At 35.4% G+C, this 14180-nt stretch overlaps 1 protein-coding gene across 3 annotated transcripts in view; it reads left to right on the forward strand.

Annotated features, from left to right (window-relative positions):
- The window catches only part of Eps15 (epidermal growth factor receptor pathway substrate 15), a 128642-nt gene that overhangs the window by 14263 nt on the left and 100199 nt on the right, over nt 1-14180 (forward strand). For all 3 annotated transcript variants that reach the window (XM_076860432.1, XM_076860433.1, XM_076860434.1), the window contains exon 2: nt 12299-12340. In XM_076860432.1, coding sequence (XP_076716547.1) covers nt 12299-12340 — 42 coding nt within the window. The remainder of the gene's footprint in view (nt 1-12298; nt 12341-14180) is intronic.

Raw genomic sequence — 14180 nt, forward strand, 5'->3', positions numbered from 1 at the left:
TGCTTATGCTTTTGGTGTTACATTTAAAAATCTTTTGGCAAATCCAAGGTCACAATGATTTATCTTTATGTTTCTTCTAAAAGTTTTATAGTTTTGGCTGTTGTATCTAGTTCTTTGATCTGTTTTGAGTTAATCTTTATAAAGGATGTGAGGTAAGGGTCCAACTTCTTTCTTTTCTTTTTTGGATATGTTTTGCTTCTAATATGGTGTCCCAGCACCATTTGTTGAAAAGACTATTCTTTCTGCCTTGAATGATCTTACCACCTTTGTAAGAAATCAGTTAACTGTAGATATATTGATTTATTTCTGACTCTTAATTCTGTTTTGTGGATATGTAAGTCTGCCCAGGCAGTACAATGCTGTCTTGAGAACCATTGCTTTGTAGTGAGTTTTGAAATTGGAATGTGTTAGTTACCTAACTTTGTTTTTTTCCTTTCAGGATTACTTTGACTATTCTGGGTTTCTTGCTATTCCATGTGGATTTTATTTTATTTTATTTTACTTTGAGACAGGGTCTCACTGAATTGCTTAGTGCCTAGTTTTTGCTGATGCTGGCTTTAAACTTGCAATCCTCCTGCCTCAGCCTCCCAAGTCACTGGGATTACAGGCATGCACCACCACGCCCAGCTTCCCTTCATTTTTTTTTTTTTTGAGAATTTTAATATTTATTAGTTTTCGGCGGACACAACATCTTTGTTTGTATGTGGTGCTGAGGATCGAACCCGGCTGCACGCATGCCAGGCGAGCGCGCTACCGCTTGAGCCACCTCCCCAGGCCTCCCTTCATTTTTAAGACCCTTCTCTTCAATTTTTTTTTTTTCTGCTTCTTAAGATTGATGACAAAAGGACAGGTAAAAGAGTTAGTTGTGATATGGTCATCATTGCTCCACATGTGTATACTTGGTTGTACATAGAAAATATTCATCTAATTGTTACTAAAGTTAATTTTGTTTGTAGAAACACAGGAAGTTGAATTGTAGCTTAAATTTTGAATCTTTGTCTTCTAAGAAATATTCTATAATGTGACATAGAATAGTTTTTTTCCTCTGCATAGGATTCTTTAGTATTATTCACTTACTCCATTCTTTCAAATATTTTACTCATAAAGTATTTGTTATCTTCTACATGTAAGGTACCATGCATATATGTCAGTAAGAAAAAAGTTCTGAAACTTAGATTTGAATTGTCCACTGCCATTTGTCTGATAGTTGCCTTTAGACTGTATTAATTGCTTAAATCACTTCGAGTATATTATAGAATTTTCAAAGGCAATGGGAGTTAATGTGTTGATACAATATCAAAAGACTACCATTCAGGGCTGGGGTTGTGGCTCAGTTGTAGAGTGCTTGCCTAGCACATGTGAGATATTGGGTTCAATTCTCAGCACCATATAAATAAAGTTATATATATAAAAAAGTATCTCATGCTTATATAAAAAAAAGAATGATATTCAGGTTCTGAGTGTAATTTAATTAATTTTAAAAATGAAACTAGGAGTTAGAACAAATAGAGAAAAAGAAATATAAGAGAAAACTGTAGTATTTTTCAGTGCTGCAGTGTTAGAAATGAGGCCTACTGCTAGGTCTTGTGCATGCCATCCTCATTCTGTGTCCACCATGCATGCATGCAGGTGGCCATTCAGACCTGCTAGCTGGAGTCCCTTTTCGGCCATGTCTGGCTCTTCTGCTCACTGCATGGCCTCCCCAGGCCTCCCTACACCCTCTGTGTGGAGGACTGGTCCTAAGGAAAGAAGATCCTAGCAAGTGCTAGAACCCTAGGCCCTTGGTGCCTAGTTTCCCTCCCAGCTGCAACCATGCTGTGGGATTGACCTTGTGGGCTACACTGGGTACCAACTCTATTTGTTTTCCAAGGAAAAATTCAAATTGCTGCTCTTTTGAAATTACTCTGTGAACATAAAGAACCATGTATGGATCTTGTTTCATTTTTACGTCAACTTGGTAAAAATGTACTTGAACTCTGGAAGGGGGGAGATGGTGCCAGATTATAAGAAACAGCATGTCTGTCTGATTGTATGCATAGTTGTCAATGACCAAAAGCAAATTAAAAGTATCTCTAGATTCTGAATGTGAAAAAAGCTTTGTGATACTAAGAAAAAAGGTAGATAAATGTACATAAGTACAAGTTAATAAAAAAGTGTTATTTTATCTTTTATTTCAGTAATTATTTGTGTTTAATGGAAAATGGTACTTATGGCTGAAAGTTTTTTAGGATTCAGGAATATGGTAATACTTTTCTGAGTGTCATAAGGTTTGAATGATGTCATTCACATGAAAGATCTTAGCAAGGTAATGGTGAAGATAATAACAAAATTGATAATAGAGGTAACAAACTTAAAAATTAAATAATGTAAGTCCTACTTGAATTTAAATCCTGGTGCCAATACTCAGGTAGATGTATGACTTTGAGTCACTCAATTTATTAATGTCTTATTTTCCTTATCCTTTAAATACAGTGTATTAATATATGATTTATAAAGTTAAAAGGCTTCATTAATGTGCTTAGATTAGTAGTCCCTGTGTACAGGAAATGCTCAGTAAGGATTCAGTGAAAGTTATTGTTAGGAATCTGTGAAACACAGTGTTTGTATGATTTTAAAATGTTTAAGTTCGTACTTTAGCGTTTAACTTGCCTTTTTATTAAAAAATAAAATTAATTATTATTATTATTATTATTTTTTTTTTGGTTGTGTTGAGGATGGAACTTGGGACTGTCTTTAAAAAAAACAAATTATTTTCACCAGTACTGGAGATTGAACCCAGGGCTATATCTCACCAGCCCTTTAAATACTTTATTTTTTTTTTTTAAATTTGAAACGAGGCCTTTCTGAATTAATTGCCCAGGCTGTCCTCCAATTTGCAGTCCTCTTGCCTTAGCCTCCCAAGTAGCTGGGATTACAGCTAATTTATAAAATAACAACATTTCATTACTGAACTTTTTGGGTCTCGGGTACCCTGTAAATTGTAAGAAAAAAAAAATCTAATTTGTGCAAATCTTATATTTTTCTTATTTAATCCAATTTGGTGTCTAGAGTGAACTCTGAGGGTCTGTCCTCCATCCCATTTTGTAAGTCATTACTGTTTAAATTACTGATGAGAATCCTTACTAGCAAATTCTTTACCTCTTTGAAAATAAGGACTATTCAGCTAGTAAATATGTAAACGTGTGTTTTCTCAGTTCACTTTAAGAAATAAATTTATTTAGAGCTGATACTGGTGGTGTGTGCCTGTAGTTCCCCCTACTTGGAACGCTGAGCAGGAGGATAACTTGAACCCAGGAGTTTGGGGCCACCTTGGGCAATGGTGAGACTTCCTCTTGAAAAGAAAAAGAAGAAAAAATAAATTGATTTATCTAGAAAATAATGTTTATGTAAAATTATACTTGATAAAAAGTAAGTTGTATGGACATTTTTTTATTATATATATTTTTAGTTGCAGGTGGACAATATCTTTTTATTTTTAAGTGGTGCTGAGGATCAAACCCAGTGTTTCACTTGTGCCAGGCGAGCGCTGGACCACTGAGCCCCAGCCCAGGACATATTTTTGATCAGATTGAATTAGATTCCAGAAAAGTAGTCTATTATTGATTTGAGTTATTGGTATGGTCTTTTTACACCCAACATTTTTCAGTAGTATCCAGCTGAACTATCTTTTTGAAATTCTTTTTCTCTCATTGCTGATAATTTCCAAAGTCAATATTTTCTTAGATCCAAATTTTAAAAACTTAAAGAATACTATACTTAATAGTATTCTTGGGTCTTTGCTTATTATGCTCTCAGTTTAAAAATGGTTTTTATGGAACAAACATGACATGTTAACATGTTTGCAGAATGAAGTATTGCAACTTTTACTAGAATGTAAGCTTTTGTGAGAGCAGCAGCCCTGTCTGATGATGATGATGATGATGATGATGATTCTTCTTCAAAATATATTTTGAGTTGTCAATGACCTGTATTTTATTTATTTATATGTGGTGCTGAGAATCGAACCCAGTGCCTCACATATGCCAGGCAAGTGCGCTACCAGCCCCAGCCCCACCTGTCTGATTATTCTAACACCAGATAGATCAAACCTATCATTCTATACCTAGAAGGCATCCACTACATGCTTATTAAACTATTAAATGAGTTGCAAATGCTCATGGTTAATGTCATGCATTCTTTGGGGGAACTACTCCAGTGACTGCTTGTGTTTCCTTGTTCGTACCTTACCCCATGTCTACAGGTGAGAACTCTCACCTAAAGGAGAACTTGATTTTCTTTTCTTTCTTTTTGGTACCAGAGATTGAACCCAGTAGTGCTTAACCACTAAGCCATATCCCCAGACCTTTTTTATATTTTATTTAGAGATAGGGTCTAATTAAGTTTCTTTAGGACTTCGCTAAATTGCTGAGGCAGGCTTTGAACTCGAGATCCTCCTGCCTCAGCCTCCTGAGCCACTGTGATTACAGGCATGGGCCATGAGTGGCTGGGACTTGATTTTCTTTACCTTCCCACTTTCCCTACCAACAACTTCAGAGTTGTTCTCCTTTCTAAGATTGTCTATTACTGGCTTTCTCTTGACCCCTCGGTTTCTGATTTCTGTTTTCCTTTTCAGTTTGGATTATTTGAACACTATTGCACCTTTTTATTTTCATTTCTGCCTTCTGTTTATTGTTATTTTTCATCCTATTTTCCTTTGCATTGTAAAGTATATAAATCTTTTAGACATCACAGACCTATCAGGAAGTTTTAGTCTTCTAAACTCAAACCATTCACATTGTGTAAGCATGTGCATAAAAGAGTAGGCTCTTGGTTGTATTCGTTTAGTACTTTGACTTTAGGGGATCACCATTAGAGGGGTAGTATTGGTGGTTGAGGAGGAGTTGAAAGATGTAGGGATTGGTCCCCCTTCAGGTTTTGTAGCCCTCTTGAAAATGAAGTATTGGAAGACAGAATCCTAAGTAGTTTTGTGTTAATAATTTTGTTTTGGGCCTAAAATAATTTTTTATGGCAAATTAAAGAAAGTTGTGTGCATCATAATGTTGTTTTTTTAATGTTCACTGGTGCTGCACTGTTACTTATTTTTTTTTTTTTTTGTAATTCTTACTAAATTGCTAAGTCTCAAACTACTGATCCTCCTGCCTCAGCCCTCCAGATTGCTGGAATTATAGGCACCACGTCTGGCATAATTTTTCTTAAATTTTGAGAGAGAAAAACTAAAAAGATTTTGAGTTAGCTTATTTGAAGCAAGAAAATCTATTTCATCATCTTCTTTTTCTTCTTCTTCTTCTTCTTCTTTTTTTTTTTTTTGGTGGTATTGGGAGCTGAACCCAGGGACACTCTACTGCTGAACTACATCTGCAGACCTTTTCGTTTTTTATTTTAAGACAAGGTCTCAATAAGTTTTGAGACTGGCTTTGAACTTGGAATCCTTCTGCCTGAACCTCCCCAGTAGTTGGGATTACAGGTGTGAGATACAATGCCTAGTCCGTTGTCCCCTTTTCACTACCTAGACGTCGTATATGTTTGCCTATACAGTCTTTCATTTTCTTTTCCTTTTTTTTTTCTGCCTGAATTATTGCTGCCTTTTTTTGGAAGTTGCAGAGTTAATTCAGATAAGTCCCCTCCCTGTACCCTTCATCCAGTTTTCCTATTTGTAACATCTTGTATAACCATGGTACATTAGCAAACCATAGACCTTATACAAATTTCATCAGTTTTATAAACAGTTCTGTGCTGTCATGGTTTGAATATCTCCTCTAAAACTTATATTGAATGTAATTGCCATCATGTTGGAATTGGGAGGGAGACCTTTAAGAGGTGATTAGGATCATGGGAACTCTGCACTCATGAATGAATTAATGTTGTTACCTGGTAGTGGGTTTATTGTATTGAGAGTGGCTTGTTATATGGGCTCTTACATTTTCTACCATGTTCTGGCACAACTGGAAGGCCTTTACGAGGTGCTGGCACTTTAATATTGGACTTCTAGCCTCTAGAACTGAGAAATAAAATTTTCTTTATAAATTATCTAGACCATAGTATTCTGTTACAGCAGCAGAAAATAAATTAAGCCATATTCATATGCAGGCTGAGTACCCTTTATCCAAAATGCTTGGGACCCAGGAGTGTTTAGAATTTTTATTTTTGGGCTTTGAAATATTTGCATATATGTAATGAGATATCTTAAAGATGGGACCCATGTCTTCATTGATGTTTGATGTATATCTTATACACATGGTCTAAAGATAATTTTCTACAATATTTTTAGTGTGCCTGAATTTTGACTGTGACCCATCAATGAGGTTGGGTGTGGAGTTTTCCACTTGTGCTGTCATGTTGGTGCTAAAAGTTTCGTGTTTTGGAATATTTTGAGTTTATGATTTTTGGATTAGTAACACTCAGCCTGTACAATTTATCAAAAGTGGTGTGGATTCATATGGGTTCACCCTAACCACAATCCAAGATAAAGAACCGTTCGATCACAGAGATCTTTTATAATCATACTCACTCTTCTTTCCATTTTATGAACGCATTCACTGATTACTCTGTATTTCATATGACCTTGGAATAAACTGAAAAAATATTGGCAATATGTTTTAGGGTTTTTTAGATTTTTTCTGAGGATTGAACCCAGTGCCTCACATGTGCTAGACAAGCACTCCACCACTGAGCTACAACCCCAGCCCCTGTTTTTCTTTTTTTTTTTTACATTGCTCTGTAACTATTTACAGTAAGGATTTAAAATGTCAGTTCATTTTGCGTGTTTAAGAATCTATGTCTCAAAAGAATTGACACTGAAGAAACTCTTTACATTACTAACCTGTGAATTTTCCCAACAGCTGGATTTGTGTGTGTATGTGTATGTATATGCATGTACACAAGGTATACTTTGTGTAGACTTCCTTATTTTTTTTTGTGTGTGTGTGTGTGCGCTATATTATGCTGTACTAAGAAACAACTTAATATCAGTAACTTACAATAAGAAAGGTGTACTTATTGCCCACATTATAGGTTCCCTAGGAATTAGCTATGGTTCTATTTCGGCAGTTCTTTTCATTTTAGGATCCAGGCTTGAGAGCAGTCCCTATTTGTGACATATTGTTCTCCTGGCAAGGAGAAAAGAGTAAGAGCTAGCAAAAACACACAGTAGCTCTTAAAGCTTCTACTTAGAACTGGAATTTTCTCACATTTTATTGGCCAAAGTAAGTCATATGTCCAAGCCTCACATTATAATGGAACATCCTCTGAGAGGCTCTATAAGTTGCATTTTTTTTTTTCAGGCTGTGTAGTAAATAGAATGACTCTTTGGAAGTAATTTTTCTTACATTTATAAATATTTAACTTAGTCACAACTGATAATGAATAAATTTTTCATTCTTTTCTTGTGGTGCTTGGGGATCTAACCCAGGACCTTGTACATGCTAGGCAAGCTTTCTACCACTGAGCTCAATATTCTGAACTACATTCTCAGCCCTTAAAAAATTCTTTTATATTGTAATAAAAGAATTTTAAAAGGCCATATTTTGATTTTGACAACTATTTAAAAGTTTAAAAGTTTTCCATTCACCACAGATAAGAAAAATTGTGCTCTATATATGTAATATGAATTGTAATGCATTCCACTGTCATATATAACAAATTAGAATAAAAAAATTTTTAAAAAGTTTTTCATTAGCTGTTTAGTTGCTAAAAGTTCATATGCAATTTTGTATACTGATGAGATTTTTGGATTTTTATTTTTTTCAGATTAAAAATAGCTTTATTGTTTCATTCTCATTATATAGGTAGGACATTCTTATCATAAAACTGTCTTTGGAGAATGCAAAGCAGGGGCTGGGGCAGTGTAGTTCAGTGGTAGGGCCCTCACCTAGCATGGACAGGGCCCTGGATTTGATCCCCAGCACTGCAAAAAAAAAAAAAAAAAAAAAAAAGAGGAGGAGGATGCATAGGAATACAAAGAATATAAAAATCACTTATTATCCCATCATCCAGAGGTAATCACTGTGGTGACTTGAGGCATTTTTTTTCTTCCATGCATTCATTATGTGTGTGTGATGTATGTGTGTTTAAAATTGGTCATATTTATAGTTCAACAATGAAAAGTCAAGTTTTGTGTGGGTTTTTGTTTGTTTGTTTTTGGTATCAAGGGTTGAACCTGGGGGCCCTTAACACTAAGCTAGTCTCCAGTCCTTTTTGTTTTTTATTTTGAGAAAGAGTCTCTCTTTAAGTTTCTGAGGCTGGCTTTGAACCTGAGGTCCTCCTGCCTTAGGTTCCTGAGCCTCTAGGATTACAGGTGTGTGCCACTGGGTTTGGCAAAAGCCAGTTTTACTGAGACACATCTAAAATACTCTGGTCATCTTACTTGATCAGTAGTAACTTGGCAATTTGGATGACTTTTTCCATTCTCACTTAACTGTATCACATTAGTATAGTAGTCAGCACAGGGTGTACTTTAGAACACTTTAGTAAACTAATACCTTCTCATATATGTTTATGTAGTGACCAATGAATCTGTAATTTGATGATTAATAAGGTACAGTTTGGAGCTCAGGATTTCTTACTATGTTTGCTCCCTGCCCCCTGTACTAAAAATTCTACTAAAATTAACTCTTTGTTTTCAAGGAAACATTTCATTTGCTTCTATATCAAGGTATACTTTTGTAAGTAGGTGACTATATAATTTTTTGCTCAAATTGAGGCATTTTTGAGAATAAAAAGGGATACTAAAAATATTTGAAATTCTATACATTTTTGGAATATTTATTTTTTAAGCATTAATGTGACTTTAATGGCATTGGTAGATCAATAAAATAGTTTCACTTAAGTTTTAAATTCAAAAATAAAATTTTCTTAAGCATTTTATTGTACATAAAACTGAAATAAGGTTTTTATTGCATGCTAAGAAGCACAAGCAGATTATTTTTGAAAATAACAACTTTTTAAATCAGTTTTTTTTAAATTTTATAACTTTTTATTTTATTTATTTATTTTTATGTGGTGCTGAGGATCAAACCCAGGGCCTTGCATGTGCGAGGCGAGTGCCCTACCGCTGAGCCATAACCCCAGCCCCTTAAATCAGTTTTTTTAGCCTGCTCTGTCTATGTATGTCACTCTGGTTTTAATTTTTTCATAAAGCTGTCTGCATGAATTTTCAGAGTTGCACTTTATACATTGTGGTTGCTAAACTTTATAGTTGTTTCTTTTCTGTAATCGGAAAAAATTTTTAATTGCTAATGTACTCCTTATGTGCTGCTCAGATAATATTTACTAAATGGAGAACATTCATAATTCTGTTTTTATTATTAAAAATTATAAATTTATCAGCCCCATATTTTTCATCTGTAGTGCCTTTTTGCCTCTATGCAAGTATTATCTTTGACAAATACTTTTATAAGACAGATCTTGTCAAATAAGTTTTCTCTATGTATGATTATTTTACATGTTCCACCAAGTTTAAATGCTGCAAAATTGTAAGCCTTCTCTAATTTTATTCCTTTCCAGTACAGAACTAAAATTTATCCTGTTAAAAATAGGAAGACTCTTGATGGAAATTCTACAATTCATTCCGAGGTTTAATTACAGAATTTCAAAATCAAATGTTCTGTACTATTTGAGCTCTCACTTAAATTTGTTCAGTTTTTACCTTGCTTTTGAAGTATACATTTTAATGTCTCAGCAAACTTTGTTTATATAAATAGATCTTAGTTAAGTTTTATGAGCTGTAGAATTTTTTTAGCTTTATTAATTTAAGACTTTAAACTTTAATTACGGGATTCTAACTGTCTTTGAACAATATGCGCCCAATATTTGGGAGTAGTTAAAAAGACTCCTTTGTAAGTCCAACCTAAGTTTCTCAATAGTGAATCTTTTTTGAAAATAAGTCCTCCAAACTCTTGCAATTGTCCCTCTTTCCATCCTCATTTTTCTTTAGTTTTACCATGGCGCATGGGGATCCTTCACAAATTCTCCTGTTTAAAAAACACACCCCTGGGGCTGGGGTTGTGGCTCAGTGGTAGATCACTTGCCTAGAATGTGTGAGGCCCTGGGTTCAGTCCTCAGCACCACATAAAAATAAATAATAAAAATTTTTAAAAATTCAACCTAAATATATATACATATTTTTTAAAAAAACTGCACTCCTGGGGCTGGGATTGTGGCTCAGAGGTAGAGCACTGGCCTAGTATGCGTGAGGCACTTGGTTCGGTCCTCAGTACCATGTAAATATAAAATAAAGATATTGTGTTCACCTATAACTAAAAAATAAATATTTTTAAAAAAATCACACTCATATCTTCTTTCAGAACTACTTGCTGTTCCTTATAGATATAGCTGAGCTTTCTGTTAATTGATGCCTTTATATATACTGTAATCTCTGTGTAGAATCACTTTATTTTTACCCATAAAGTTCCATACTTTAAGTTTCTATGAAGCTTCCCTGGATTTACTTCTGAGTCTTGAACATTCTTACTTATTGATATACAGGTAAACCTGAGCCTTTAAACACTGATATATATTCCTTTGTTGTCATTCAGATGATATATTAAATGTGTTTATCTGCTGACCAAAGAACCCTTTGTGTGGAGGGCCTTTGCGCTGAGTGACTAGCATTTTCCTTCCCTTATCAGTTGAGGCTGTGTTGGTCACTTCCAGTGATCTGGCCACATTCAAAGTGGCCCCAGATGGTTGTCTCAATCCTGGAAGTAGCAGAATGTGTCTTTGTGTGTAGGCGTGCCTTCCTGCAGCCCCATGGATTGAGCTATGCTCACCTGTTCCTTTGTGATATTACCCCTTTGCCCTGTTTGGGATAGAATGTTCCATGGAAATGCCCTTTGTGTGACCCCTTCTCTTGCTCTGCCTTTGGTTGTGGCCTTCCTAGATGTCAGTCAACCTGCTGACAGCAGACATCATGAAGCTAGACTCAACCTCTTGAATCCTAACCCCTTGCCTTATTTGAATGGCTTCTCCTCTATAAAAGGGTCAGCACATCCTCACTCTCTCTCTTTCTGTGGACTCTTAAGGTCAGAGGAGCTGTCTCAGTACCCCCAAAGAAAAAGGTATCTCTGTCTCTTGTGTGGTTATTTCGAGTACCCAGTTCCCCTGGAGCGACCCAAGGGAATGCTACACCTTTGAACTATGGTGTGAATTGAATGGCCCTGCCTAAGTTTAGGCTTTTCACATCTGATTATGTCAATATCATCTTTTTTGGGGGGGTGGTGGTGCAAGAGATTGAACTCAGGGGCACTCAATCACTGAGCCACATCCCAGACCTATTTTGTATTTTATTTAGAGATGGAGTCTCACTGAGTTGCTTAGCACCTTGCCATTGCTGAGGTTGGGTTTAAACTTACCTTCCTCCTGTCGCATCCTCCCCAGCTGCTGGGATTACAGGCCTGCACCACCACGCCCAGCTCAGTATCATCTTTTTGTACTTCAATTTATGTATTCATTTATATTTATTTTTTGCAGGACTGGAGGTTGAACCTATGACATTATGTGTGCTAGGCTAGTGCTCTACCAATGAGCTACATTCCCAACCCCTTATTTGAATATTTTGTTGAAGTGGTTTTTTAACTGAATTCAAAGGTACCTAGGGCACTTGGGTAGAGAATCAGTGTGTAGAATGTTGGGGCATTCCAGCTGGCTTCAGCTGAAATATTTCATCTCTGATTTGTCAGATGTTGGGTTTCTGGGTAGAATTTTGCATGAGAAAAAGTTCCAATGTAAACAATTGTTTTCTTTTTGTTACTGGGATTGAATCTAGTGGTATTCCACCACTGAGCTACATCTCCAGCTCCCCTTGCCCTCCCTCTTTTTTAACTGCTAGTAGTATTCTTCTTTTTAGAAAATTTTTAGTTGTAGATGGACATGATACCTTCTTTTAATTTACCTATTTTTATTTGGTGCTGAGTATCAAACCTAGTGCCTCACACATGGTAAGCAAGTGCTCTACCACTGAGCCACAGCCCTAGCCTTCCAACCCTTCTTATTTTTGAGACAAGGTCTCCTACTTCAGCCTCTTGAGTTGCTGGGATTACTGGTGTATGCTACTGTACCCAGCTTTGTGTTAAAAACAATTTTAAGATTCTTGTTTTATTTCTTGTCTACTTAATCCTTAGTAAAACGTGGGACTGTCTTTTTTTATTCTCCCTTTCAACTTGGCAAAAAAGATATGAAACCAATCTTAATTGAAGTTAAGGATCTTTTTTATTTTATTCACCTTTGTTTCTCAATATATTTATATGCCAAACATGTTAATAGAAGTTATTGAATATAATTATTATTTACTTATTTATTTTAGTTATCAAGTGGGAATCCTGTATATGAAAAATACTATAGACAGGTAAGATTTTTTTTTCTGTTTTTCCTAGATGGAACATAAAGTATACTATCAGCTGTCAATTGTATGCATGTAGATTATCAGCTAGCTGAATAAATTTGACATGTCTTGTTTTTAACTTTTTGTGTTTTATAGCCTCTAGCTTTGAATACTTAGTGCTTCTAGCATGCTTCTAGAAAAAAGAAGGCAAAATAATTAACGTAATTTAATTGCCTTAAATATCTATGTGAAATCTATACAACATTAGATATATTTATTTGGATATAAGTATTAAAATTAACTTATAATCCAAATTGAAATGGCTTTTATACTGTTTTTGTAGAATTTTTTTTAGTTGTTGATGGACCTTTATTTTATTTATTTATATGTGGTGCTGAGAATCGAACCCAGTGCTTCACACATGCTAAGCAGGTACTCTACCACTGAACTACAACCCCAGACCCACTTTTATGCTGTTTTTAAAACTTACTAAAGTATAATTTTCACAAGCTGAAAACCCTGGGTTTCATATAAATCTAAAATGAGCATGGGGATTGAGAGAATATCTTAGTGGTAGAGCAGTTGTTGAGCATGCACAAGATCCTAGGTTCCATCCCCAGCACCACAAAAAAAGGAAAAAAATAACAAAAAAACAAAGGGTGGGTTGGAGGAAATCAAGGATTTTATTCAATTTATTAGTTATTGAAGGAACCAGTTGAGTATAAAAATGAGAATATGAGTTACAGAGATTCATACTCTGCCAGACAAAATTTACTTGCATTGGTATAGACAGGAATCATTTGTATTGCTAACAGTTTTCTATAATTTTTGATTTATTTTATCTTAAGAGGGAGAGAGAGAGAGAGAGAATTTTTTAATGCTTATTTTTTTAGTTTTTGGTGGACACAACATCTTTATTTTTTATGTGGTGCTGAGGATTAAACCCAGCGCCCCACTCATGCCAGGCTAGCACGCTACCGCTTGAGCCACATCCTCAGTCCCTAATTTTTGATTTATTTATTTTGGATTAAAACCAGGGACTCTCTACATCTGAGTTACATCTTCTGCCTCTTTTGTTTTTTTATTTTTGAGACAGGATCTCACTAAGGCTGGCCTTGAGGCTGGACTTGAACTTGTGATCCCCCTGTCTTAGCTTCCCAAGTCATTGGGATTACAGGCATTGAGCTACTGTACCAGGCCTCAGTTTTCCAGTTTAACCTCTATCCCTACAGTGTATAGAATAGTCTTTCCAATAGAAAGTTACTCAGGGGTATATAGTATATATCAGATAGTCTCTCAAGGGTATACACACTCTCACTTGCCCATTTCCAAGTATTAGATCATTTTTTTCTAAAAGCCTCCTTACCTTGTGATGATGATTACAGAAAAGACTGGTCTCATATCTGGCCTGACCATCTACAGAGTTGTGGCAAATATTAATTAACCATTTTAGGCCTCTTTGGTTTTGACTAGTAGACCTAGAACCATAGACTATTTAGCAGTTTAAAAGGCCAGAGAATTAATTTCTGCTTGAAAAATTTTAGAATCTGATTATATTTTTATTCTTTAATTATTTGTCTATTTTTATTTTTAATTATTTTTTCTAGTTGTAGAGAGACACAAATCTTTATTTATTTATTTTTATGTGGTGCTAAGGTTTGAACCCAGTGCCTCACATGTGCAAGGCAGGTGCTCTACCACTGAGCTGCAACCCCAGACCAACTATTTGTTTATTTTTTAAGAGCTGAGGTCTGTCTTTACCAAACTGGTCTCGAATTCCTGGGCTCAAGCAAGCTTCTTGCTTCAGTCTCCTTAGTAGCTGGTGTATGCCACAATCCCCAGCTTGATTGTACATTTTAAAGCC

The sequence above is a fragment of the Callospermophilus lateralis genome, chromosome 7, assembly GCF_048772815.1.
Source record: "Callospermophilus lateralis isolate mCalLat2 chromosome 7, mCalLat2.hap1, whole genome shotgun sequence".
In the NCBI taxonomy this organism is placed as follows: domain Eukaryota; kingdom Metazoa; phylum Chordata; class Mammalia; order Rodentia; family Sciuridae; genus Callospermophilus; species Callospermophilus lateralis.